Consider the following 27637-nt stretch of genomic DNA (forward strand, 5'->3'; position numbering starts at 1 on the left):
GCGCAAGATAGCCACCCGATAATGTTGGTCCGTTTGTTCTCGTTTCGTTTCCTATTATCTTGTCATGATTAACTTAAAATTAAAAGATGTTAATTTAGAAATAGCTGACACACGGTTGACAGCTCTCTGCGTAACTTAGACACTGTCGGACAACAATTACGTTGAAGAAGTGTATATAACGAATGGAATGACGAATGGATACAGAACAAGAACTTTTGAAATCATGGGTATAAGATGGTTTGGGTCATAGCTTAGTTAATTAACAACAACACAAAACAGACGAGGAAAACGAATGGTTAACCAATGAATGGGAGGTGATCGCTTTCATTACAAAAAACAAAACAAAAACGGAATGATTCAATTGGCAGATGGTAAAACGATATAAGAACGACAATCGGCTGATTAAAAATTACTGCATTAACCTTCGCAAACGTTTTATATCACACCGAAATCGAGTGGGGGCAGAGAAGAGGAAAAAAGATTAGTTTATAGGTGAGGCCATCGTCTTTAGAACTGTGCATTCTAGTTCTTCACGCTCACAAAAAGTCAGTTCGTCGGAGGGCAGCGTCATCGAGAAAAAAAGGAACAACAAAGAAACGCAACCCAAATAGAATTACGTTCGTCATTTGGTTAAAGGTATTCTTTGCCCAAACTGTTATTGGGCTACCGCACATTATTGCACGCACTGCATCTTTTATTTTACTTTTTTTTTTCGTGTTTTTATTTTGCCTATTATACAAATAGAAACATGATTTTTCTTTAAGTATAGCCATACGTACACTTTCGCACCGACGCTTTTGTTATCTTAACCAATTACGGAATACCGTCATTTCACGCGTCCGACCAACCGATCGGGGAATGTTCAAACCCGAAAAAAAAAAAGAATCGGGGAAGGGAAGGTAAAATCCTATCGTCAAAGAGATCAATTAAGGATGGATTAGGAGAGGGCAAACAGCGCGGACATGAAACTGTTGATTGAAAATCAAACTAAAGAAGCAGACGAGTTTATCGGCAAAATTAAAAAAAGGAAAAACCATCTTTCAAATCTCTTGCGATAAACATTCGATCGAGCGAAATTTCACGTCACCGACCGACGACCATGACTCACGTCCGCGCACAGCGGGACGTGTCAAATGATATTCTAATCAGAACACGTCACACACGCTCATCCGTTTATACAGTCCTTCAACGACTCTCGTCTTCACTCTTTTAAAAACGTCCTTTTTTCGCAATATCAAAATGTCGCTTTAATCGATTAGGAAATGAATCATCTTTCTAGACGTACCACTCTTTGATATCTTTGCCGCATTTTTTGGACGGTGGTGATTTTTTCTCCAAATTTACCATGGCCGGATTAAGATTTAAAGAACCGACCTTCATCTGCCCGCCAGCCATTCCAGTACCGGCTAGACCGCCACCGTGAACACCTCCAGCTCCCGCGGCGCCCGTGTTAAGTAGAGCAGCATTTGAATTGCTGTGGCTCGGCGTCTTGCTAAAGTTTTTGCGCTCGTCAATCTTGTAAGCGGTATTGCCGGGACTCTTCAGTTTCAACACGAGCAAAACAACGAGGATGACAGCGACGACAGCGATCAATGCACCAGCGACGATGCCGATAATCAACGCCGTGTTTTCCGCTGTCTCGGAGCTGATTCGATCCCGCATTCGTTTGCTTTTTTCTAACATCAATAAATGAAAACGATGAGAACCTCCAACGATTGTCATCAATTCTACGCGAGTATTTATTACCGTCGAAATCGCGTTTCTTTTCCATTTCTTCTCGATTGGCTTTCTGCCAAATGAGGTCAAAGTTATCGATCGTCGTGCGCACTCGGTTGCGAGGCGTCGCCGGCGAAGGAAACGAAGGATACGCCGGAGTTGGATACATCTTTGCTGGATAGCGACTCGTCGTTGTTGTCGATGTTGTTCTCATCGTCGGTCTTGTAGTTGCCATCCAAGAAGGAGTCGTATTTACCGTTATTGTTGTCGTAGGATTCGAACTCGTTACACTAGTCGACGAGCTCATTCTGTCTGTCTGCCAGACGATCGTCGATAGAGTAGTCGTTGTCGTCGATTCAGTCGAAATTTCATTTTCCAATTGGTTAACGGGTTCGTCTGTGACCAAAGGATCTGAACCGGAACCTTCGTAACAATTGTCTTCGTCATCGCAGGGTCGATCAACTGCCACAACGATCGTTGGCTTTGGCTTGGGGGGACGCGTAGGTCGACTGAAGACTGGCGTAATCAAATCATCTAAGAAAAATCGTTTGAAAATGAATTTGAAGTTGTTTTCTGTTGATCAAATGATTGATTCTCACCTCCTCTGCCTGTGTTGTAAGATGGGATACATTCATCATCAACAGTGCTGGATACACATCCGGATCCAGCACCGGAAAACACCAAGTCATCCACGACGTTTGGATAAGCGGATTCGGGTGCCCTTTGCATCGATTGGTTGTTGTCTTTGAAACGTTGACGATAGTCGGCTGGAATCGATGTGAGTAATTCAATGTCGCCTCGGATTTGTATCCTGGGATCACGTTCAGCCGCTAAATCCAGAACGCGGATGCCGTTGAAAACAAGTCCGGCAATAATGCCCACAAATGGACGGTCCACCTTCGACTGTCGATGACGTTTTGAAAAGAAAATGAACGAATGCATAAAACGAAATCTCTGGCCGGATCACGTACCTTAACTTCGTTCCAGCTGCCGCCGACGTGTATTTGGGATTGACTGTTAAAGATGAACCGTTGTCGACCTCCAGGATTCTTAGTTTGGACGTTGTAATCGTCGACCTGCAGAGTTGCATTGGCGCTGGAACGTGTCAGCCGCACAACGTGATGTTCTCCATCGTTCACTTTAACAGCCACCTCACCTAAACTGTGATCATCTGTGCCGACATTGTACGATGAATACAAATGCCCATCAACCTAAAACGATTTTTTGAAAATTCAACATGAATTCAAAATGCAACTCAAACGACTTGAAGAAGAGTATCGTGTTCAATTGACGATTAGACAGAAACAAGGGAACCATTTTTATACCAGTGTAAGTTCCAAGAAATCATTCGATGAGGCACTAGTGATACGAATCAGCTGGGCATTTTCCTGCACCGTAATGAAGCCAAAAGCCAAAATGTCGCTCTTGGAATCCGGCCGACGATCTTCCGGGAAGTTGTAGATTAGTACGCCGTGTTTAGGCCCGAATTCAAACGCCACAGAGTCTGTTCGTGACGAGAAACAGAATTACAAATTTTTCTATTCGCGCGACGCTCCAAATCGAATAAGAAAACAGGAAGCCCAGTTCCCATGAATAATGACCGCCACCAAAAGAAAAAGCTACACGACTAAACAAGAGAGGGAAATCGGTGATGGAAGGCTTGTTTCGAAAAAACGAAAAGCCGCGCTGTGTGCGAATTGAAATACCGTCGGAGCAGGTTGGACCGTTGTACGAAGTTAATTGGCAGTAGCAGACGAAAGTGTTCCATTGCTGGACACAAACGCCCCGGTTGGCACAGCTATCCGGACTGCATCGCTGTTCTTCACGACCTAGTAATTAACTGTAGGGACATGGCTCTCTTTTTTTTCCTTTCTTATATGGGACTTTGGTACGCAAACGATATGCACTTTAAAACATAAAAGCAATCCTTGGAGAGTAGCTACGTAAAAGAGTATTGGAAACTTCACCTTCGCAGCCGGGCACAACCAACGGACTGGGTACGAGCGCGTCCAACGTAGTGTCAGGTGATTCGCCATTAAGATCCAAACTAGCCAAACAACCTTCGAATCCATGACGCGACTGCATCTGCCGTGGCAAGAAGTTGTACATATCTTTGCGGACACCACCTACGGATAAAAGGAAAGAATCAAGAAAATGATGGAAACAAAGTTTTCTGTTTGCACGTACCAAGGTAAAGAATGCCATTGAGATCCAGATTCTCATTGTGTCCCTGACTAATCACCGTAGAAATAGAGTCATCGACCATGAGAGTGTGTTGACGAGGACCTGGTCTTCCGATCGTCACCGAATGCCATCGATTGTCGTTGAGGCTGTTGCGCAAATTGTCCCGGATTCGGATGGGACCATCGCCGAGGTTAACGGCGTAATGAATGTGGCCGTTAACCAATTCAATGCCTATAAAGTCTTGGCCTTTTCCAGCGTTATAAAGGATAACTCCTTTCGGTTCGAGCGTTTTAAACTGGAAGTAGATATTAGTCGATGAGTAAGCCTTCAACTGGGGCAAGCCGACGTAGGTGTGCTTCGATTTAAAGTTGACTGGATGATGGATGCTCTGTTCCCGCGCCCCAAATTTTGCCGTGACGTTGGCCGATGTTCCCAGCTGACCAGAGCGTGCCATATCGATCAGATAGACACCGTTAAAGTAGAGTTGCTGGATCTGTCCGACGAAGTTCGGTTGACCGCTCGGTGCAATCATAGACGTCGTGGATCCACTGCCAATCTCTTCGCGTTTCAGATTACTACCAACTAATAAAGCCCGAGTCTCCAGCGTAGCTTGTCTTCCAGTTAATTCACCTGAGATAAGCACAGCGATAGATGGTACAAGTGTAACGTAAATTTTGCTTAATAGCGTCACTATATACCTTGGACAGGAGGTTCATCGTCGATAGTCATTCGAATGGATCCTCCACGTCGTGAAATACTTACTTGATGCCATTGATTATCGTTAAGTCCTTGACCGATAAACCAGGTCTATCGGGTAAGAGATAAAAATTAGAAATCTGTTCTGTTTTTCGAAAGGTGGATGTTACCTTTGGTCGATCGACTGCAAACTGAGTGAATCGGAGTCGGCCACCTTCTAGATCGAGTTCTACTCGGCCGTGCGAATGGCTATCACCAATGGTCGTCAACAGTAGGCCGGAAGGTTTGGGAGTGCGGAATCGTAGCCGCCAATCTTCCGCCTCACTCCGCGATGGCGAATCGAAAGCGACGCGAAAGTGTTGATTGCCATCGAAACTCAACGTGGCCGCGTCTGCACCACCATTCAATTGTTTCATTCGATTTCGAATTATTGGAACGTGAACAAGATAAAACAAATCATAGACTTGTTATTGCTCACCTTTGCCGCAAGTCGGCCCATTAAAACTAGTAGACGAACAGTCACACAAGAATCGATTCCAGCCTTCAGTGCAAGTGCCACCGTTCATGCAAGGCTGCGATTCACACTGCGGCGGAAGGACGTGACACGCCGGACGGATAGCTCCTGAAATAATGCAAATAGGAAAAAAAAAAAAGAAAAAAGACTTTTAGTTTCTCTTTTTTGAAATTCCAGGACGTCCATACCAATTAGACTCTTTTCTCTCTAGCTTTCTTTTGTTTCCCAAAAAACTGGCTTACTTTCGCCACCTACTACGTGGCCGAGCTTATCGATCGAGTGAAAAGCAAGAAGATTCATCGCTTGGCCATTAATACGACAGCGTTGTCGTGTCGTATCAATCATGAGCGAATCTGAAACTAACAAGGGCGCCTTCTCGATTACCAATCCGAGGCAGTGCGAGATTCGGATCGATTCTGCACGCGTCTCCCGACAAGGAAAAAAGAAGAACAAAACATTCACTAATTGAGCTTTAGGCAGGAAAAAAGAAAATCTCGCTATTCGACCCTTCAATCCTAGTTGATATTTAGCTTCTGGATTCTTTCTTTTTAATGAGGCTCTTTCTCGAGAAGCCAGGGTCTCATATTTCATCGTCATTTTTCGTCCACAATAGCGAACGTCGTTCTTCCAAGTCGTTTGATCTTCACAAATTCCACGCTTTTAGGGATAAATGGATATGTAACGGCGTCAGTCGTTTGGTTTCTTCGAGAACATCGATTTCCTATGGATTTGCATAGCTATGTGACCAAAGAAAATAGGACGGAACAACAAGGCAATCAAGGTTGAATCACCGGAATCTTGTTGCCGAGCGAACGCGGCTAAATCGACAGCGTTGCCGTTGATGACAAGGTCCCGCATGCAGCCAACGTAGCCGTGACGAAGGGTAGCCGACCACAATCCCGATGGTATGGCTGCATTATCAACCACCATGCCGATGCCACCTACCATCAGCGAGCCATCCAATTCGAGTTGATACGAATCTCCTGAAACGAGATGATTCACCATTTTTTAAAAGTCAAAATAATTTGAATAATTAAGTTTACAAAATCAAACCTGGTGTGACGAAATCAGTGCTAGCTCCATCGACTGTCGCCCGGCCGCTTTTGCCGTTCCGTGAGATGGTGATCTCGTGCCAAGTGCCATCGTCAATGCGTCTCGACGTGGCCTTCACTTTAACGCTGCCCGATCCTAAATCCAGGTGCAAGTAGACGTGACCGTTGACCAATTCGACAGCGAAGTAATCCCCCTATTGGTCGTACGCAAGGAAAAGAAACCCACGATTTTCTTGATGTGATGGATCCACCTGGGGGTACGTGGTAACAAAAGAAAAGGGCAAACCTGCGCGTGCGGAGCTCCGTTGTTGTACAGCAATAGTCCGTTAGGCTCATTGGTTCTGATCTTGAACGACATGGATCCCGTTTTCATGGCTTCCCAGGAGGGCAACATCTTCAATGTAATTTAATGTGGTGACATTAAAAAAATTAAGACTTTTTTTTTTTTGTAGACATTGATGCATATTTTAACACGAGAAAATGCAAAAACGACAAAAATGGGATCAACCTTAACATGGGAAGGACAATTCTTTTAACGTTTAGTCCCTGCTCAAAATAATGCAGAAAACTCGTGTTAAAAAAGCAAAACAAAATGAAATCCCCATAAATCCGCCAAAAATAACCGCGTCTTGACATTGTTGCGTCAAGAATAGAATAACAATGAGAACATTCTTCACTCCCTAAATCCACATTATCTATGATAATATCATCCGTTCCTCGTGTTAAAACAAAAGTCCCACGTCGACGGTTTTTACTACCACAGTTTTGGAATGAACAAAACAACAGACATCTGCGTGAAATTACATCTTTCTGTTTCAATCTGGGACGCGTGCAATCTAAAAACTAATTATTCTACATCAGCGATAAAAACACATCGCTAAAAGGGCGTCAGATAGCAACGCAGTCCCGCAAAAAATGAATGTGAATAACATGTCAAAAGATGACGAATGGGCAGGAAGCGACGGCTAACAATTCTGACGTCTATCGGTGGAAAAACGAAGAAAGATGTCGCAGCAAAGTTCACGTCTTTTAAGCCTTTATTATGTACATTATATATACGAAATGACTTGCCATCCAGAAACTCCTGCATGTGTAAGTGAACGTGTAGGCGGCACCGACTGACGCCATAGGTATTAAATATACAGTGACAACGCTCGCGTGTGTGTGTATGTCCAGGGCTTATGATATTATCTATTTGTTGGCAAAAGGTTATGTGACGGTGGCTATAACGTGACTAAGTTAGCAGATATCCGTTTGATTCATCGACTTTTTCTTGTTAACACACAATGTGAATAGATCGCAATCGATCCGAGGGAACGCTCGCGAGCAGCGAAAAATGCTGCATTACTTAGTATGTACATTTTTTTAAATTTCTTGTTGAATGACTGGCAGGAAACTCAAACCAAAATGAATAGAAATTAGTGATGCCATTGTTATCACAACTAGTTGAGTCTAGCAGTACAGAATTTTCTGCTAATTGACGTTTTTAAAACGACGGTCAGAAAGATCAAAAGGCCACACGAATAGAATTGAACGTGGATGAACGCTCTAGTTGTTAACAACCTACGCAGGTTAACTAGATCATAGGAAATGGCGAACGAACATCCATATCGTTCACTGGACCTCGTATTCCTCTGATTTTCCTTTTCACATCAACCAGCTTTTCGAAAGTGATCATCAACAAGAGTTTCGAACGAGCGTGGGTGGTACGAAATAGAATTAAACATACCCACAGATCAAAAACAGGAAGAACTCACTCACCAGGACCGTATCCGGTGTTGTAAAAGTGATGGGGTCGGCAACTTCGACAGCTTGGCACATCCAGTCCGGTCTGCCGGCCACCGACAACAACTTGTTGCCCGTCCGCGCAAGTTCCAAAATGTCCAACCGCAAAGAATCAGCAGTGAATTCAACCTAGTTCAAACACAGACAAATACTTAACATGAAGTAGGCGCAAATAAGACAACCATAACACAACAAGAAATGCAATCATTTTCAAAATTTTCCAAGCCGATTTACATTCAACGCGTGAAAAGTTCCGTTCCGTCGGTTATTCGGTTCCCCTTCAGACTTTTAAAAGGATTTGATCGTGAGAAGGCAGGAAATAGAAATAAAAAACAAACGTAACCGAAGATAACAGAGTAGGAAATATTTACGCAGTTGAATATTGTAAGGCATCTTCACGATCCAGTAGAGTTAAAGAAATCCAACCGTTAACAGGATCATCGAAGCCAACATTCAAAACCATTATTCACGTTTGAAAGCGGGTACACTTTTATACAGTACCCTTCGTACCGATATCCATTCGACAGTATAATCCTATTGTGAGTTGTTGCACAAACATGGCCACGCCACTGACCTTGACACAGACATTAACTAAACAGAGAATATCCCGTGCTTCGTAACAAGGTATAGCAAAAACCCCCAAATTAAATTGGATCTAGTCAAGTTAATGGACGAATATGATTGGAAAGCTTTTTCTTATGAGCTGTTTGCTTCAATGAACACAGGAAAAAGCGAACATGCACTCTCAATTTAACTTACTTTCCGTAGACATCCGATAAAGTCGTTTCGCGTTCGCAAACCGGGCAAAGAACTGGCCGGATCGGCACCGCCTACAAACAGGCGACTAGAAGATAGCATCGAAAATGTACCGGCCGTTGTCCAGCGTTCGGAATGGATACCGTCCACCGTCATAACCAACTAAAGCCGAATAAAAAAATATAGATCACACAAATAATAATAAAACATAATCAGCCTCTGTAAATCAAAGAAGTTCATTTGCCGTCTAGTGCCAACCGACGAGCAAACCGAGGCTTACGTGACATAGGCTTTCCGGTCCCGAAATCTGCCGACATGAAAAGAGAAAGAAGTCAGGATTAACAGGAAAAGAAAATAGGTTGGATCAAACGGATATAAACAACGAACAGAGAAAAGAAACTGAAAAACAAAAGGGACGAAAAGATTGGGAAACACATGTCCTAATCGTTTGTACGTCGCAAAGGGATCGGAAAGAAAGCGGATTACAAATGTCTTTGCAGCAAGTCTTTAAGAGACGCTAGGTATTAGACCTACATGTATTTGGCTTTCAAAGAAAATAATATAAACTACATTTACCTCCTGCGCTTTTCGATGGATGTTGACTCGGTGCCATTGGTTATCGTCAAACCGAACCCGAGGGGGTCGAATCTGCACGTCCAACTTGCCACTGCCCAAGTTGATGTTGAGAGTGACGGCACCATCACGCAGCGTCAAAGCCAGATAATCCTCGCCATCACCTTGACAGGATGGAAAACGAAATTCAAAAAAAAAAATGTTTAGTCGTAAAATGATTTAAATTTGTGACTTGAAAATAGGTAACGTGCTCACGAACATCGATCTTGTTAAATAACGTACACGAACTAAACACTACGATGTGCACGTACCGGTGTAGAAGAGCATGCCAGTGGCCTGTCGTGTTTTGAAGTAGAGAGAGACCTCATCGCTGCTGCTGACGATCGGCTCGCCACCGCTCTGTGCCATGTCGTAGAAGAAATATTCGTGACCCCTGAGCGTCGTTTCTGGCGGTTGTTTGGCTGTTGTTGACGGCCCGTTTTTGTGTTGATCACACGCACCAAAAAATCGAAAAAAGAAAAACAATATTCAATACGTGGAATACTCTCCAATGCAAACATGTAGTGTACATTGACATATTTTTTTCTTTTGTGACTTGAACTGCAGTAGTTGCATAGAAATAAAAACGGGACTATGTTGTTCGTAATAGCTTTCCTCGTAACGGGCCAACGAAGAACACGAGAGCAAGAGTTGAACAACAGCATGAAAAATGAACGACTTTACGTAAACAGCTTGAACTTGAGACTGTCGAATTCTATCGTAAACTAAAACGATAGGTAAAGAAAAGGTTAGAGGTATGGTGAGGAAATTATGTTTTTCTAAGAATTCCCGTTCACTATCGCTGCTGGCATTACAACGAAATGAAAACGGCGGGTGGGGAGACCTTTCAAATCAAAATATCACCTGGGGTCTAAAAACTTGCGTTCCAAACGATTTTCACGATGAAATGAACAAACCAAACGATAGAACCCGCAATGGTCCCCCCCCTCTTATTTTCCTGGTATTCAATTAGATAATTTTGTTTTTTCTCCTGTTTTTAGACAAACTGGCGGTTGTCAAAAGTTCTATTTATGCTACCAGTCATTCGCATTAGACAACCTCCATAAAATATAGCCATAGCACCAAATAAAAGTGCATCAGCTGTTCGTTGTAGTGTCGACATTATATCGAATATACGCTGCTTACCCTATTTGGGGGTGGGATATGACGAATGTGAAGTCTTAGTAAATTGTAGTAGTATTCTTTCCTGCGCTGTTACTCGTAAACGACTCTGCCTGCCTCCACCCTCCTACACGGCCAAAACCCGACCCTTAAGTTTATGACCAACGTCATTTTCCATAGGAAAAAAAAATGATGGCGTCGTCATGATATAGACACGCTACCGGCTCTTTCTCTTTGCGGAAGATGTCAGATAAAACAGTATGAGCTGTGGGGATGTTCCATGCTGTTCAGTCGGACTAGACGTATGGCCATATCTGCGCCCACTGCTCCACAAACGCTCAACCGTGTGCGCGCCGTTATGGGAGCTGAGATCAACGACGTCATTACGGGCAACATAATAAACTGCCACCTTCCTACCCTTCACCATTTATACATATACATACTACTGCAAGACAGAGAGCTATCGACTGTGTGGCTAAAGGGAGGAGATCAGTTGTTTGATTTTTTTCTAGTTGATCTTTATGTTTTTAAAAACTTCAGTCTGTCGAAAAAGATGCTAAGAAGATGATATTTGACGCCTATGCTCAACGATCTCTAAGCTATGTTAAAGCCAATAGAGACGTTAGGATATTGCGAATCTTGGATAAGCCCTTCTAATATCGTACAAAATCAGAAGCGGACACAAGGAGAAGACTGGGCAGCGTTACGTACCCTTTTTCTAAGTTAGTTCGAGGGAACGAATTAGATTTAAATACCCTATCTAGTTGATGCTGATATTATCCTTTTAATTATAGATTAAGTTTGCTAAATAACGCTGCAGGGTCATCATCCGCAATGACGATTCAACTTGCTTACGATAAAGTTCCAGCAAACGCCCCCGTTTTTCAGCCGCAAAGTTAATAGCCTCCACTTGTTTTCTGTTTATGTCCCTACAGGGTTTGCAAACTCTCATTATGCATCTCCCCTAAAAATAAAAAAAAAAAAGTACTATGTCAAACTGACGTTTCTCTGAATCCCAAAACTATTTTTTGATGGAACGGGGGATGGATCAGAGAGAACCACGCCCAGGGTCGGACGTCCTTTTGCGAACTCCCAACAGCATGCCAACACGACGCTTTTGTTTACTTCGCATCACCATGGCGAATGGATCGATCCATGCACATCAAGAAACCCAAACGCAGCCACCAACAGCAGATCGACCCATGTTGAAACAAAACACTCATCCCGACTACGTCAAAGACATTTTTTATGTTTGCGTATCCTTCTCTATAAATAGGCCTTGAAACATTTGTGCTAAGGCTTTAAAAAAAACTCGATCAAATTGCTTTCTATTTTGGTCCTTCTTCACCTTCACTCGGGAAGCCGCATATACAGAAGGGACTTCTTGAATTGAACGTCTGTTAAAGCCTTGTATATGTACACACACTTGGCGCAAACTGCTTTGCCCTTTTGATCTGTCAGCGCAACAAAACAAGGATCTTCTCTATTGAAAAGGGCAGACATAGGACAAGGCATCAGACCGTTCATTCACGATCATCAGTTGACAAGCTGTTGGCCGTTCCACTTTTTCCTTGTACACTTTGTAGACAGCCATATTTATTGATGGTCTCGGCTATGGTGGATATACCCTCTTGAATCAATAACTCGATCCATCTCTTTATCATTTGTCTGTCTAATTTTCTGACATTATTATCTGGCTGTTGAATTTCCCGCTTGGTTAGTTACTTCGAGAGCGATCCGCACCGAACTTTTGGCAACTCGCTTTTTGTTTTGAGTTAAAACTTTTGAGGTAAATTCAGGGTATAGTTTAGAACTAAAGACTTGCCGCTCTCCGACAACAATGTAGCGCAACGAAGGAGAATTTATTAATAACAATAAATAATAAGGAGCGTGAGCCAATGAAAACGGACAAGGGCGAAGAAAAGAGCTGGCCCAGCTCTACGGAACCGACATTGTAACGAGAGCAATCGTCTACTAGATACCATCGTGGCGTCTTAAGTTGACTTGAGAGATCTATTGATTTCGGGATAAAGAAAAATGTCCACTCTAAAGCTCGTCAATTGCTACAGGATGTATCGGCCTTTTAACGATTTAATAATAAATCGTAATGGCCTCGTTAACCGACGACAATTTACCGTCGTCGTATAAACAACAGTCATAGAATAACGAGTCACTTACATACAGCGAGCTTTACACTCTGGCGCACTTGTTTCTTGTATACCAATGTCCCCCCTCCATTAATTTATAAATAACACGATGCAATGACAGCAGCAGTATAACAAGGAGAGAGACACAACAATAGACCCTTTAGAATAAAGAAAACAAATCCATTTGTTTTATGACAGGGCAGTAATTATTGATCTTTGACTTTGCAACATTGTTTAAAAAAAATCTACCCAATGTGTCTCTTCTTTTGAAAAATTTACGCGTGATCGTAATCAAATGCAATGTTGATAAATTCATTAAATATTGAATAGCAGATAGCAACGTGGAACACCCCGAGCGTCCGGTGTCCAGTTTATGCATAGCAAGATATGTAAACACACGAAACCAGCTGTAAATGTTCAGCAGCGAAATCTGATACTCTCTATTATACGTCTTCATTTGTTTTAAAAAGCAAACGTTCTTTCTCCACCGTTATGAATGCTTAGTGAGACCGTGACGGTCGTTATTCGATATTGAAGTTTCTCACCTTGGAAATGTACAAAATTTCCATAAAAGGGCTTAACAAGTTGGCAGTTAATCCCAAGAAAGTCTTTACGTCTAGTATATACGCTACACCTTCGCAACGACACCTGCGTAGCATTTATAAATCAAGGTAGCACCCCATATTGTATTGCTTTGGTCACGGTGCGCACCCACGGGTTGCGGCCACATGTCCCAGCAATTCAATATTTTCTTATGTTATCGATTAGTTCGCGCTTACCTTTCTCACAAAACGGTCCGTCATAATCGAGATTCCTACATTCGCAAACGGGACCCGTGTCCGTGTTGATGCAAATACCTCCGTGCTGGCAAGGATCGTGTTGAACGCACATGTCGAACTGGCTGACTCTTACTCCCTAAGACATAGAAAAAAACAAAAACAAAAAAACAAGAAAAGAGATGAGACTAAAAGAAACAATAAAAGGCAGCAGAAAGAGAGCATTCCGGAATTGTTCGTGTGTCACGCGTTCAGCACGCACGGACTCCACATCAATGTGTTTGCTTCACTTGATTCGTTGATTCCATTGAGTGTCACTGATTCTCTTTACGACCCTGATGTACATCGACAAATGTAATCAGCTTTTAAAGGCGACAGAATCTCGTGTGCCAATCACAGTCTCACTGACTTTTTGCTCAACGGAATTATACGCCAGTTGGGAAATTAAAGAATAAGTCATCCCTTCTTTTCGCAAAAAAGCGATGTGAATTCGGAGAATCTATTGGATCTGTCATTGGGCAGAGGGAAACTGGGGAAAAAAAAAAGAAGAAAGATCGATGAATTATGTAAGTAGAAGAGAGTGACACTGTGATCGATGTTTGTAACGTCGATTGTGCTGGATTACACAAGTGACATGGGTATATAATGTTGATACAACGCGATATGTAAATTTAAATGAACTGGAAGTTTCCGCTAGAGTGTCCGAATGTTTGTTGTCAACACAGAATAAGACCAGACAGAGTGTGCAAAGACAGCACAGTTCACATAACGCTTCAATAAAGCTCAACAACTGCACCCAAAAAAAGCAAATATCACAGACTGTTCCAAGAAAAAAGTTCAAATGTTCAACACTTTCACTATTTATTAGACACTTGACTCGTCTATTGCGCTGCTGCTCGGTGAATGGCAATGTTATATACGCGTGTGTCTTTTGTCATCATATACAAGACCATAAAGCCGATGGACGCGGGTAAAGAGGATAACACGATATGGCATTGCGTTTCAAACGACAAAATCTATTTGTCCTCGCAATCTTCTAGTGGTGTCTCATATTTTCCAGCGTCTTTTGTCTTTTCATCTTTTTATTTTTCGCAAAAGGGATAGAAGCCAACGGTACTTTGCATTTCCCTGCAGGGTCGTTTCACGATGCCTCTCGAGTCTCGTCTATCAAACATCCGAGTCAATACATCCTGTCAGTGGATCCACTATTTCCCATTTTTTTAAATAGCCAACCTACGCTTTGCCCGCCTACGCAACTGTGGAGCCCCCAATAAGAAGGACGAGCGTGAAACGACACGAGTATTGCATCCAACTTCTAACAGGGTCACGGTATATTAGCCGGGTGCACGCGGGAGCCCGAACGACGGTGACCCAATAACTCGATCTCTTCGATGAAAGTGGCCCATACACAGAGGTCTTTTACGGTCAATCCATTTACTTCAAAATAAGACCCAAGTATCAGTTGATGTTATAGCGATGCTTCTCCGATAATAGAACGCCTACTGGCCCTGCATTCGTGACGTCATTGCCAAATTCACTGAATGCAAGTTTTCTTTGCGAGGCCTTTACGTTGATCATTAATAGTTGCCCGCCATCTATAGATTAAATGCAATTCGTGGGGGGATGTATTCAAAGTAAATACACCCACGTTGTAGTTAGCGTTTCAGCGTGTCATCTGCCCACGTTTTCGCGGTAATCGAAAAGTTATTGCTGCCTAACAGGAAAAGAAAGTATATCGAGAAGGCGACGCGAGGCCCCCCCTTTTTCTCCGATGGCGTGCCGAAATGTAATTGACAATGCACATGTGTCACCGTGACCTCATTGTTGAATTGATTGCTGTATGCATCCTTGGGCGTTTTGATGATAAATACAAAGTGGGTGCGTGAGTTGTTTGTTTTAATTCCACGCTAAAAAATGAGTATGGCAAATTAACGTTTAGAGACGACAAAGTGTAACCTTTTGCTAATGAAGAACGTCCAGCTATTCCACTAGAGGAATACGTGCCAGTAGATAAAGAATTCCCTGTGAATGTTGGCCATTTTTCGTCAAAAGAAAAAATGTTGAGACACCAAAGGTCTCGGTGTGATATCGTTATTCTATTCACGTATAGAGTCACGTCGCAAGTGAGACTACGTATTCCATCTAGCGCCAATATTACTCTAATTTTTCGTGTTTGTTTTCCTTTTTTATTTTTGCGAATTCTAGGAATTCAGCGAACGTGTCGACGACGAATGATTTATGCATTACTCAAACTCCACTTTCCAGTTTGAGGATCTAGTTGCGTACACCAGTGTAGCCCAAATGTTGTTTATCAGTCCCATGACGTTTCAAGTGTTTTTCACTTTGCGCAAAATGTAAATACAAACAACAGTTAGAGTTCCAGCGAATTATAATGAATGTGAATTGGATGTCAAACTGGCAAGGTGTTCATCTCGAGATATAGATCCTCGGGTTTTCACACAATTGTATGGATAATCTCATTTGATTGGCTTTGGTTCTCTCCAGGTTGATGACAATCGTGATCCCTTTGCTGGGAACTATTGCCAAGTGTCATAATTCCATATTGCTTTTTACTGGGGATGCGACAGTAAGGAAAAGCTGCAATCTGCAAAAGTTCTGGATATAATAAAAATGATTCGAGAAAGGTTGAACAAAGGACAATCGAACGAGGGCTATTCGGTTGATCTGACTATAACACGACTGCCATCAATGTATTTTGTTTTTTCTTCTTTCCAATTCGTGTAGTGTGTAGGACTAGACAGGAAGTGTGCCCTGGACAGAAGCCGGAATCAGTACCGGATACAGCAGAGACGTGTGTGTGTGTCACGGAGTGAATAGAGTGGGCGACCGACAGAGAAAAGAATTTCTTTGTTTTATCATTTCGTTTTGTTTGTTTTCATTTCTTCTTGAACAATCGTTACGTATAGTTTTATTTCTTCTTCTTATTTATTTTGATAAAAGACTGTCATATATAGTCCAAGGTAAGTTTCAAGTTCTACACGGGAAGCTTTTCATCTGGTGGATCACGGTGTACACGGGGGGGGCAGTGAGGGCGATGATAATCAACACAAAAGGCAGAGATAATTAGATGGATTTTAAGAGGTCTTTGATCGTGTGTGCTCTAATCTTTTAAATCCGAATCTCATTCAAACGTTGCAGAGTTGCACTACTTTGCCCGTCTACTCCGTTCACTCTCTTCAGTAATTTACATTTTTTTTTTTCTAGTTTCAACTTCATCCAGTCAGGTATCACACATGCGTACATAGAGGGCGTAACAGCGTAAGGGGTAGGGTCGGCGGGACTTCTGCATGACTACGCATCTCGTCCGCACGACACGCAAATTCTTGTTAGTCGAAAGTAAATTGCGTAATGTGTTTATGCAGCTAGAAAACAAAATATATTCGTTATGTATTCATTATAATTTCAGCGAGAGATTCGGTTAAGCCAAATGAAAAAGAGCGTTGCGGCAGCGCTTTGACATTACGGGCGGGCGTCGTGTTGTCTACTTATGCACATCGTTCTGCATAATAGTGAATCGTAATTGTTCGCTTGCGAAACCGTCCAATTAAATAAAGGGCATAAAAGCGAGACACAAAAACAGGGCAGCTAAAAGAATTCAGCGGAAATGAACGCGCACGCAATGAATATCTTGCAATCCTACGCCGGAAACTTTGCTTTAAAAAATTCGGGCGTGTCCGCTTATGCGCAACATTGTAATAGAAGTATGTATTATTTAATAATTACTATATATTGCTGACCGTTGTCTGTACGCTATTAATGCGCGGGAATTTTGGAAACATTTTGACCTATGGCCTGGACGCAGAAAGAGAGACAAATATGGATCGAAAAGGGGCTGCATCTAAGCACGAGATATACACGAAGGGGGGGAGAAAAAATTAATTAAAAGAGACCTGGAATCGATGTGATGCACGACTGTGCGTGAGTCTGTCCTACCAGGAGAGCAGAATAACGAAAAAGAACCTCTTTGCAGAACCCGACATTTTGAATAGATCAAACATGGAGGGTGTGTGTGTGTGTAGCATATATAGGTCAACTCATGTGTGGTAAATGGATGGCTCACAATGCCAGGGAATTATGGCGTAAGTAGAGGGCAACAAGAATGTGAAGAGAGTCTCTCCATATTTGAGAGCTGGTCTTCCGATGTCAGGGTTTTTCAAATCAATAAACCCGCGATTCACATTCGAATTGAACGTGGTTGACAGGACGTCAAGAAAATCTTCCTATCTATCGCCCGCATTCGTGCCTAACTTTGCGGAATAAAAGGCGCGTGAATTCTTGCGGTTGTCGAGACAAACAAAGTGTCTATTGGAAAAGGAGCTCAGTTTTGTTGTCTCTCTCTCTCTCTCTCTGTCAAGAGGATGTGAACTGTCAGCTCGGCCATCTCAAGAAAATAAACAATAAAACAAACAAACGTTGCGGCTCTTACTTGGGATTCGAGGATTTCCTGTTGGCGCGGATGTTGGCCGACTGCGTCCGAATAGATGACGTTGCGGAGGTCGCCCCTGTAGCGCGGCTCGAACAGCACACTGGGCAGAGCTAGACGGGTCAGTTCGGCTCCGTACCAAGCCGGCAATCCGCCAACATAGACGGCTGAGTTGGTGACTAAATTGCCAAAGTTGAACTCTTTGCCGCGCGAAGCTCGGGTCACGGTCACGTGATCAACAGTCAACGCCGTTTGGTCGCCGTTGCGTTTCATGGTGACATTATGCCAATGTCCGTCGCTCAGATTGCGACCAACCGTCAAAATCTGAGCACCGGCGCCTAAATTGTAGCGCAGTCTCAGAGCGCCTTCGACTAATTTCAATTCGAAAAAATCGAATTTGCCGCCATCGTCGGTGTAGATGAGCAAGCCGCTGGGCTGCGTCGAGCGGAATTCCAGTTGCAGTGTGCCGTTCAATGCGGCGTTCCATTTGCGTAGTTGGGCGTAAGAATTTAGCGATCCTTCCAGCGTGAATGGTGACGATGCGGCCACTTGCCACCGGCTGCTGCTGCTGATCGGCCAACCGAACAGCGCCAACGAAGCGATCAACACGGGCCACCATTGCAAGGACGACGGACGCCGTCGGTTGGCCGTCTCCATTGTCTCCATGTTCCACACTATTCCACACACACTGCGAGACGTTCCAAGAACACTCCCCTAGACCAGTTAATAGCAACAAATCCCACCCTTTTTTTTTCTTTTCTTTTAAGGAATGAAAGACACTAAACAAAATTAAACAAAAAAAGATAAACAAGACAGCAAAAGAAGTTGTTTCCGTTCTCAAGGAAAACAAACAAAAAGAGTTCAATCAAGTTGAAAAAATCACCAGAAGATGGTTCGTTCTATATATGTAGAATTATAATAAGAAAAAAGTTGGTTTTTGTTGTTGTTGTTGCTTCAAGTCCGAGAAAAGTGGGGTGAACGAAATGGGGGGTAGGTAGCGTCGGCTCTAGGTTCCACTTCGATTGATCGACCGAGACCAACAAGGCAAGTCCATCACGGACGGCGTGATGGTGTGATTATCAAGTCGGCTGCAGCTCAATGGAAAATGTTTTTTAGAGGAGATTTCGAGCCAACGTACAAAATCCAGCAACAAAAGACTCGAAAAAAAAGGGCCAAATGGCGAACAAATTTCGACCTTTTTCTTTCGAAAAGGGGGTAGGGTCTGCTTTTTTTCGTCGATATCAAAATGTCGGCGTCACACTTTCGGGTAAAGGGGGAGGACACGTTTTTTTTTAAATTCTTCTTCTTTGAAATCTGATTGCACCTTACACTGCACTACATAAATCGAATGTGTCACAAAACAAAAATGGAACGGTGGAAACGATCGCGACTTGATGATGTCGTAGTCGCATCGACTCTGACGCTCGACGACCAAAGACACACTAAACAGAGAACACAATACTTGTGCACCCCCTCTCTGTTAGACTGTGCCCCCCTCTCTGTTAGAAGTCTGTCTCTACGGAGCTATAGGAAACCTTCCCTCTTTTCTCCTTTCTTAGCCCGCCCTCCCCTTTTATTTTTCTCACCCAACCCAACTGCTCATCCCCGTTTTGTTAGTTACGTTGGCCCGGCAAGTTGAGGAGAAACCCAAGTCTTATAGGACGCCATGGCTGGCCAACACACACAGAGCCGTGGCCAAACTCAAGGGAGGAGTTGTTTTTGGTGGGGTAAGGGGGGGAGAGGCTCAGAAGCCGATAATATTACCGCGCAGCAGCAACTTTCAGCGACCACCCCGATCAATACTTTTCCCGGGCAACGGGATATAGTCTCGAAGACAGAACGAGAATAAAAAATTGAAAACGAAAAATGCGTTGCGCCTGTGCGGAGGGAAATCAAACGAAATTCGGGAGTTTAGCGACGATGGTAATGCCGACCAGCATGAAACCTTTGAATCTACTCGACTGACATACTTCCTCGAGATGCATAATACACACCAAAAAAAAAATAAATAATAATAAAAAAAAATAAAATGTTGGGGAAAATCAAAAAGCAAGACCATCAAAAATCCTGGAAATCCGCTATGACTGAGGAATAAAAAAGGCTGGGCTTGATGATACAGGCCGAGCTTAGCGCATAAGCTACTTGATCAAATAGGAAACTTTTGCGGCACTCGCAAAACTTTTACAGCGCGCATCGCTGTGTATGCGGCCATCAAAAATCGATTCATTCTTTTCAATTCCATTTTTTTCTTTTTTAATTTTATTTCATTTCATTTTTTTGCGCAACGTCCGTTTTATTCGGCGTGCACATTCTTTCCTGTTTCGAAATCGTTCACGGATAGGAGAAGAAGGTAGGCAGCTCAAAACAGTCCTGTTCAAGATGGACGTGACCAATGATTCAGTTTTGAACGACGAGACCTTTGCGGGATAACACGACCGATCACGGCCAAAAATGAAACAAATTGAATTTGAGCCCGACTGAACAACAGCCACAAACATACAATAAAACCACGTGGTTATGACCAAGGATTTCACGACGAAGGCAGTAGAAACGTGAAACAAAAACAAACAAAAAAATCCCGAACGAAACAAAAAAAAATTTATGATCAATCGGAACGAACCCGCTAGAGATGAATGGAGAAACCGTTACCTTCTTTTCTTCTTTCCATTTGTGCTTATACAGACAAAAAAATATTCTTTTGTTTGTAGGAAAGCAATACCGAAGAGCTCCTCATCACCTCCATCCTGTGCTTTTATTGTCGTCCCGTTGGCCTTTCACTACAATAGCCCCCCCCCCAGAAAAAAGAAGAATAAAAATAAAAAAGGATCGACTCTTTGCAGGGATCATGTCATCATATCGGCCACAAAAGCTCGTGTAGCTTTAGGGGCATTCTAGGTATTGTGTTGCATCTTTGCGTCACATCAACGGTTGAGTGAGTTTTCTTTTGTACGGCCTTTCTTTAGAGCCTATAGATACGCACATATCGGGTCATCGTTACAAGAGCCAAGCGGAGCCAACGGCATCTGTGGGCCACCGCTTTTTGCGTTTAAAAGAAAAACGGAAGTTATGCGGGACTGGTCGGTTGTGTAAGACAATCAACGGGCCGTAACTGTAACATTAGCCGCATACTTTTATTTTTGTGTTGCTGTTGAGTGTTGGCTGGCCGCGGTTTAGTGTTACAATTTCCACCATCTAAACATATAAACGCTATACTAACCACGGCGTTTTAGATGTTTTCCTTTCCCTTTCTTGATTCTTCAGCCTGTTTTTTGTTTTCATTTTAGTTTGCCTTTTGCTATGGCCGGCCTTTTATACGTTAGTGTTATCGATGTTTTGTATAGGCCCTTCAGAGACCGGAAGAAAGACTCATTACTCGAGCTATTAGGAGACCTCTCTTTCCATCTTGATGGGAAATGGATAAAACAAGGATTATTATATTTCGGCCGGCAGCTACAAATGTGCCGCTTTACAACTTACAGTATCTATATTAAAAAGTCCTATACCGACAGGGTAATATAGCAATCCAGCAGCCTCGCAGCTCCATCGACTTCCGAGAAGATTCGGGAATATTTACAGTACGCACATAAGCAACGCCAAAAGCGAAATGATCCGTTAAAAAAACAAACATGGAAAACTATCGGATAAGAGCGAGAAGAAGAAAGAGAGCGAAAGAGGAATAGAGAGAGAGAGAGAGAGATTGAAGAAACCTTTTTAGCTAATGCTGGTTGTGTGTGAATGCAGCGAAAATGGGAAAGAGACTCAACGACGTTCTTTTGCTTCCGGAGAAACCATCGACGCAGTCACTTCTTTTCCTGTTTTCCCTCCATCTTCATAGAAAGCCAAGGGCCGGCTGTGTTTCTTTCGAAACGGGCACGTTTCATTGCACAACAAACGGAGATCAGTTCATCTTCGAAGTGTTGACTACTCGAGCAAGAATCTTGATACGCCACCGCAACATGAAAATGGACGAATAGGTTCGTGTGCGTCAAAGTTCAATTTTTTTCCCCACTATTAAAAAAGAAAACGAAGGATAACAAATTGAAAAAAAAAACTCTTTCATCACCTGAGTGCGCACCAGGCAGATCCAAGTATCTAACATTGTCCTCTTGTCATCCAGATTTACATATTCCACCCACGATTTGTGATCCTCGAGCGGCTAAAGTTTCAACTACGGTGGATCCAGCGACCTGCCTCTCTTTGCTATCTGGTCTGTCGTGATAATACGATGCCATACACATTTCACAAGACGTTTTGTTTTGCGTTAAAAGGACAACAGTTTAGTTACCAAAATGTACACGTTGCTGTCGTGTCAAGTTACACGCCTGTTAAGACAATATAAATGCTGGGGAACGTAAGCTTATACCCATCTTGTGTTACATCACGTCGACAAAGTTGACCGAGTTTCTGTTTTCTACATGTTTTGATTCATTCGCCTAGATGAAAAAGTCTTCGGTTACACAAGAAAGATCCACCGGAAGGATCACTTCAATCTCCGCCGGCTACTGACACGTTGGTAAATGGTCGAAAACGTGAGTACAAAAAGCATTGCGTCTTGCATACAGAATGCAGATATAGATAATGGTCTATTAAACCCATCTGACCTTTTACCGGAGGGGTTGTCTGGTAGTCGGCCAAGATATACGCACACGTGGATTGCCTTTTGCCTCCTTCAACTACTTGAACGCAATGGAACGTAAACATGTTTTTTTATTTGTTTTAAATGGGTGGAACGGATCGATCCGCCGACTGGCCGTTTTTCTTTTTTAGCAATTAACGTCTTTTTCAGAATGTCGTCAAAAGCGAGTGAAATTTGATATTGGAAATCTTTCACGCCATTCGTTTTTTTAAATGTCATGGAGTTTTTCTAACGTGGATATGGAAGACTGGCGACGAATCCTCTGGAACTAGGCGGAGTTGTCGATGCATGCGAAGACTCATCTGAACGAGCAGCTCGTTTGAATCCACTCCGTTCACGCACGATGGCGCAAGAATAAAGATTAAGGAGATTGTTTGTGCTATCCTCCATATACTGCTTCCTACGCCAACCTGCATAAAAATATAGATATATTTTTTCAATTCAATCCTTTCTCCCCCTACCGTTTTCTTCAATCGATATCCAATCGAGCAAGTCCCTACAAACAAAACGGTTAAAGTATATAACCCATTCTATAGGAATGAACCTAAACAATAAGTGCGATAATTAGAGATTCAAAAGAGTTTTGTCGAAGTGAAATGGAAAACTAAACTATTTCTCAGCAAAATTCATGAAAATTGGGTATTTTTAATAGGAAAACTGGCGTAGAAATCGACTGCCATCACGACAAAATAGTTTGAAAGAGAGTAAGATTGAGAATGACAAAAAATGGATTACCAAATAGAACATTTTTTTTCAAAGTGTACAATGTTTACCAACTGAGGCTATTTCGAGGGCCAAGATGACAATAAGAGAATTAAACTACATGGAAACATATTGTTAGCCTTACCAAAAAAAGGAACGCAATGAGACATTTTGATGTTAAGACTTCTTATTCAGCCTTATCCCCTTTTTTTTGTTGTTGTTGCCTATTTTCATTTGTCTTTTACGACCGTTCGGGGAAAACGGCCAGATGGGCAATGAAATCTTTAGGATAAATTGGGACCATTGGGTGTGTTGGAAAAAAACTAAACAATACAAAACAAAAAAAGGACAAAATAAACACCCAACAAGTCGTTCTTCATCTTCGGTGTTCACCTCATCCATTTGTCCTTCCCTATAATCTAGGACTTTTTCTAACTGGACGATGAGCAAGTTAATTCTACCCTCCTCCCTATATTTATATTTAAAAAAAAAAAAAAGAAAGAGAAAAAAAAATACTGGATGGGTTACTAGTTGATCCACCAAAAACTCTTCCGGCTCTTCCACACACACACAGATACAAGCAAAAGAGAGAAATGAAAAAAAAAAAACAGAACAAAAGAACACAATTTTAGGTTCGATTTTTTTTCTCTTTCTTCGTATCTCATTCTTTTTTTTTTTTCCTTTATTCATTCTGGTATAACATCGATTCGCTTTTTGTTTTCATTTTCTTTTTCATTTCGGCACATCGAGCAGCTCTGTTGTTCAATCAGGAACACGCAAACAAAACGTTCCAGCCCCCTTTTTTTTAAAAAGAAGCTTCAATTCTGTTATGAAAAAAAAAAAAAGAAGAAAAGAAAAATAATAACAAAAAGAAACAACCAGGCATTTCATTCTCTCTCTTTTTTTTTCAAGGTTGGGGTCGATGATGACGATCGCCATTATCCATTGGCTGGATAAGAGGCGATGATGTTTTGGGGCCTGTAAGAAACAATAAGTCATAACCACCCCCGTTTATACATCAGTGAGGAAACATCGCACCTGATTGTGGGTGCCGAAGGTTATTTGGTCGCATCATTGGTGCCCTGTTGTAATCTCGTCCGTCATCCCAGTCCTGCGGTGAGTGCACTATTCAAAGAGAACCCAATCAACATGACAGTTTAAAAAAAATTAAAAAAAAAAATGCATTTAATTACCAGTGGTGTGAGGAGGATAGAGTGGAGACGGCAGAGGTGAATAGCTTCGTGGTCGCTCAGGTGAAACATCCCGACTTCGGCCAACCGAGCGTGGCCTATGTCCACCATGTCTGCCGTAAGGTGATATGGGCCTAATCCAGCAAGAGTATAATAATTCCATTAGAACAAGCCCTCGTCAGTTTTCAAAGAAAAAGAGAAAATTCAATTATCAAATGTACCTAAAATGATCGTCGTAACGATCCATTCGATCTGAACGATCTGACCGGACGCTCCTTTCAGAGCCTAAAGGTGAAGGATAGCGCCGTGGCGGCGATGGGTAGCGTCTGGGAGGTGGAGGGTCGGCCATGTCCCGTCGGTAATCGACATCAAAACTGCCCGTGGCAATCATGCCGAGCGGTGGCGGACGATGATGATCGGCCAGCATGCCCGAAGGAGGCGGTGGAATGGAAGGCATATGCAGGTGAAGGGGGGCCAGCATGCCGGCTTCGGGCGGCATGAACGGAGCGGGCGGGATGAAATGGGGTGGAGGGAACATTGAATCGAACGGCATGCCCGGTGGAGGCGGTACACCTAAACCGAGTTCCATTCCGGGTGGCGGTGGCGGAATGGGTGGTGACAAGAGAGGCGGATGTTCCATCATCGTCAGCTCTTCATTGTTAGGCAGCCCAGCTAAAAGCGGACCTTGATAAATAAATAAATAAAAACTGCCATTAAATACGTTGGAAAGGTCTCGATTAAACGCAGCAAAAATATCCCAACGGCTGTAGCTGATCGATCACCGAGAGGGAGCAATCATTTTGTACTCCTTCGCCTGCTTCCTTAGTGTCGGGAGAACACATAGAAGCGGAAAATATCGTTCTGTAAGACGTTCAAGCTTTCAATAGCAATGAAATTAACCCAGAGATGTGTGAGAACGAGGGAAAACGGACCGAAGGGGAACTTTCTTTCTCGTTTTCTTCCCAACAACTATCGATCCGCCTTTAAGGGCTAGAAGCAAATGGACGCATTCGTCCATTACTAACTATTCATTCTCAATTTGTCGACTATTCGGTTTCGCTTTCCCACTTGAGGAGACGAGCGTACGATCACGCTTTGCACAGGTTAACGGAACACGAGCGCAGAACAGGAGGGGTAAGAACCAAAGCCACTAAGTCGATAGCTCCTACAAAAAAATCTACGTGACTAAGACAACTTATATCATTTCTAAATTCAATTTCACAGGGTCAGAGGTGAACGGCGAGTGAAAGAGGGGAAGCAGCAATCAAACACGACTCACGCTTGATGACGGGCTTAATTAAGTCCACGTCGACAGCTCCATTGGCCGTGCCGTTCTCCTTGGCAACCAGCAGCGCTTCCTTATCCTTCTCCACTTGAGTGAGCCTGTGACGCAGCTGAGCGGATTCCTGCTTGGATTCTTCCAGTCGACGTTCAAGCTGTCGGGCCGCCACCCAGTTCTCGTGCGCTCTTTTCTCCTGAGTGGCCAGACGCGACTTGTAACTCCGCTCCTGTTCTTCGATTTCTTTCGTTAACGTCTCGACCTACCGTCAAATGTGATTGGGTTTGTCAAATGGGGCGATTCTGATAATCAACACACCCAAAAAAAAAAATTTTATGTATGAACCTGAGACTTGTATAACGTGAGGCTTTCCTCCGTTTCGATTATCTTCTTGACTGATTCGCTGACATTCTCCTCGGTGATGGCCCGTTTGGCTTCGTGTGTGCCCAACTCCTTGTGTAATTGGGTTTCCTTTTCTTTGAAATAATTCGTCAGAACCTGAGCAGAAAGAGTTCAAAAAGAGTAATTGAGTAAATGTCAGAGTGACAAGCGTATTAATAAAAATATAAAAACCTCCAATCGCGTTTCGGCTTCGCGTTTATCTCGGGCTGCAGCTTCACAAGTGGCTTGTAACTCTGAAAGACGTTGCTGGATGTCGGCCTTCTCTGCGTCGAATCGCCGGCTCTCTTCGGCGTGCGAGCCGACTTCACGCGTGAGCCTCTCTACGGTCAGATTCGCTTCGGCTAATTCCGATTCCAGCTGGACGAGCGATGTCAATTGCAGGACAGACGGGCCGTCATTGCCCGACTGTTTGAGCAGTTCCAGCGATTTGGCCAGATCATTCTCTTTTGCTTTCATAGATTTTTTCAGTTGTTCAGCCTTGTCTCGCCATTCTTCGATCTCCTTGGCGTGCCGGTTGATTTGATTCGACAGCGAACGACGTTCGGTGACCCACGCTTCTTTGTCTTGTTTGAGTTTCATCAATTCGGCTCCTTCCTGCGCCATTTTCTGCTGATAATTCCGATTGGACGTCTTCAGCGTTTCGAGATCGCCCTGCAGCGTCTTGATGCGCACTTTATAGCGCTCCGTTTCGATGCGGAGCTCTTCCACTTCAACGCCCAGGGTCTCGTTCTCTGCCGTTTTCACGCACAGGCTGGAATTCAGATTCTCCATCGTCTGCTGCTGCCTGTTGAGCTGCTGCTGGAGTACCTCGACCGACCTCTGCCATTGGTCGTTCTCCGACTGCGACGCCAGTAGTTCTTCCAGCATCCGATTGGCTTCCGTGGCCGATTCGGTGGCAGATTCGACCTCTTTTTCCAGCGCGTCACGCTCCTTTTCCAAGTTAACCAACCGCCGATTCATGGCAATTCTTTCGGCCTCTGCCTGCTCTTTTTGGCTTCGTAGCTCGGCAATGCTCGTCTCGTATTCGGACAATTTCGTTTGGGCGTTGCTGCTCTCTTCATTGGCCGACTGGCTTTCGTAAAGCTGCGAATCGAGCAAACTGATGCGTGACTTTGAGCATTTTTTCAACCGATTTATTTTGCACTGAGTAGTAGAGGGTCAGAAAGATCACCGCAGTGACGGACACGACGAGTGCGGGATAGAGGCTTGCCTTGGGCAACGCGTCACCTGTTTCCATCTCGTTGAAAGATGCAATTAGACCCGATAAGGGAACCGTGAACCAATCGAACATGGCCTTCGCCGTTTTGTTCCTGTTGTTGTTGCTGCTCTTGCAAACGTCGATTCTTCTCCATTTCTGCACGAAAGATCTCCTCAACTGGAATGTATTCGGGCAGGGCTGGCTCTTGCACAGGAACTTGGTTTGGCACGTGTCCCACTTCTTGTTGGGGAGTTTGTTCCAGAACGGGAGGGACTTGATTCAAGTGTTGCGAGGCTGCTGTTGGCAAAGGATTGGATTCCTCAACAACAGGGGGCGGAATAGGTTGTTCTGGCTGTAGTTCCTGTGTTGGTTCTAAAACGACCTCCACCGTTGTCGTAGGTGGTGACAGTGTCTCTACTGTTGGCG

At 43.4% G+C, this 27637-nt stretch overlaps 2 protein-coding genes and 1 long non-coding RNA gene across 4 annotated transcripts; 1 reads left to right on the forward strand and 2 right to left on the reverse strand.

Moving 5' to 3' along the window:
* Positions 1 to 156: 156 nt before the first annotated feature.
* LOC116915687 (neurexin-1) lies at positions 157 to 19310 on the reverse strand. Of its 2 annotated transcripts, XM_045175996.1 has the most exons (21): positions 17808 to 19310; positions 13364 to 13499; positions 9588 to 9737; positions 9280 to 9440; positions 8984 to 9010; positions 8707 to 8865; positions 7924 to 8076; positions 6449 to 6556; positions 6164 to 6356; positions 5902 to 6093; positions 5075 to 5218; positions 4767 to 4987; positions 4599 to 4707; positions 3904 to 4530; positions 3684 to 3842; positions 3423 to 3545; positions 3042 to 3220; positions 2688 to 2927; positions 2316 to 2619; positions 1747 to 2250; positions 157 to 1676 (listed from the first exon to the last, which is right to left on the reverse strand). In XM_045175996.1, exons 1-21 carry the CDS (start codon positions 18468 to 18470, stop codon positions 1276 to 1278), a joined length of 4953 nt encoding a protein of 1650 aa, XP_045031931.1. In that variant the 5' UTR covers positions 18471 to 19310; the 3' UTR covers positions 157 to 1275. The 2 variants fall into 2 exon arrangements, with proteins under 2 accessions (XP_045031931.1, XP_045031938.1); XM_045176003.1 differs by lacking the exon at positions 3423 to 3545 and having other exon boundaries at positions 17808 to 19309.
* A 1979-nt stretch (positions 19311 to 21289) lies between these two features.
* On the forward strand, positions 21290 to 22159 carry LOC116915768. Its single transcript, XR_004390289.2, has 2 exons — positions 21290 to 21778; positions 21922 to 22159. It is a non-coding gene; the product is annotated as an uncharacterized LOC116915768 (long non-coding RNA).
* A 1008-nt stretch (positions 22160 to 23167) lies between these two features.
* LOC116915678 (transport and Golgi organization protein 1) lies at positions 23168 to 26979 on the reverse strand. The gene is made up of 7 exons (XM_045176062.1): positions 26185 to 26979; positions 25957 to 26109; positions 25612 to 25873; positions 24554 to 25016; positions 24336 to 24466; positions 24181 to 24267; positions 23168 to 24120 (listed from the first exon to the last, which is right to left on the reverse strand). Exons 1-7 carry the CDS (start codon positions 26971 to 26973, stop codon positions 24050 to 24052), a joined length of 1956 nt encoding a protein of 651 aa, XP_045031997.1. The 5' UTR covers positions 26974 to 26979; the 3' UTR covers positions 23168 to 24049.
* Between the last annotated feature and the right edge of the window lie 658 nt (positions 26980 to 27637).

Source organism: Daphnia magna, linkage group LG1, assembly GCF_020631705.1.
Source record: "Daphnia magna isolate NIES linkage group LG1, ASM2063170v1.1, whole genome shotgun sequence".
Taxonomy (NCBI): Eukaryota; Metazoa; Arthropoda; class Branchiopoda; order Diplostraca; family Daphniidae; genus Daphnia; species Daphnia magna.

Bases quoted from the DNA above. Each gene is read 5' to 3' on its own strand.
- LOC116915687 (XM_045175996.1), bottom strand. From the start codon at position 18,470: ATGGAGACAATGGAGACGGCCAACCGACGGCGTCCGTCGTCCTTGCAA. The intron at 6,557-7,923 runs GTGAGTGAGTTC...ATTACATTGAAG, and splicing joins CAACACCGGATACGGTCCTG to ATGTTGCCCTCCTGGGAAGC. The intron at 4,988-5,074 runs GTGAGCAATAAC...ATGGTGGTGCAG, and splicing joins TGGGCCGACTTGCGGCAAAG to ACGCGGCCACGTTGAGTTTC.
- LOC116915678 (XM_045176062.1), bottom strand. From the start codon at position 26,973: ATGAATCGGCGGTTGGTTAACTTGGAAAAGGAGCGTGACGCGCTGGAA. The intron at 25,874-25,956 runs GTTCATACATAA...ATTTGACGGTAG, and splicing joins TCACGTTATACAAGTCTCAG to GTCGAGACGTTAACGAAAGA. The intron at 24,268-24,335 runs GTAATTAAATGC...CTCTTTGAATAG, and splicing joins CTATCCTCCTCACACCACTG to TGCACTCACCGCAGGACTGG.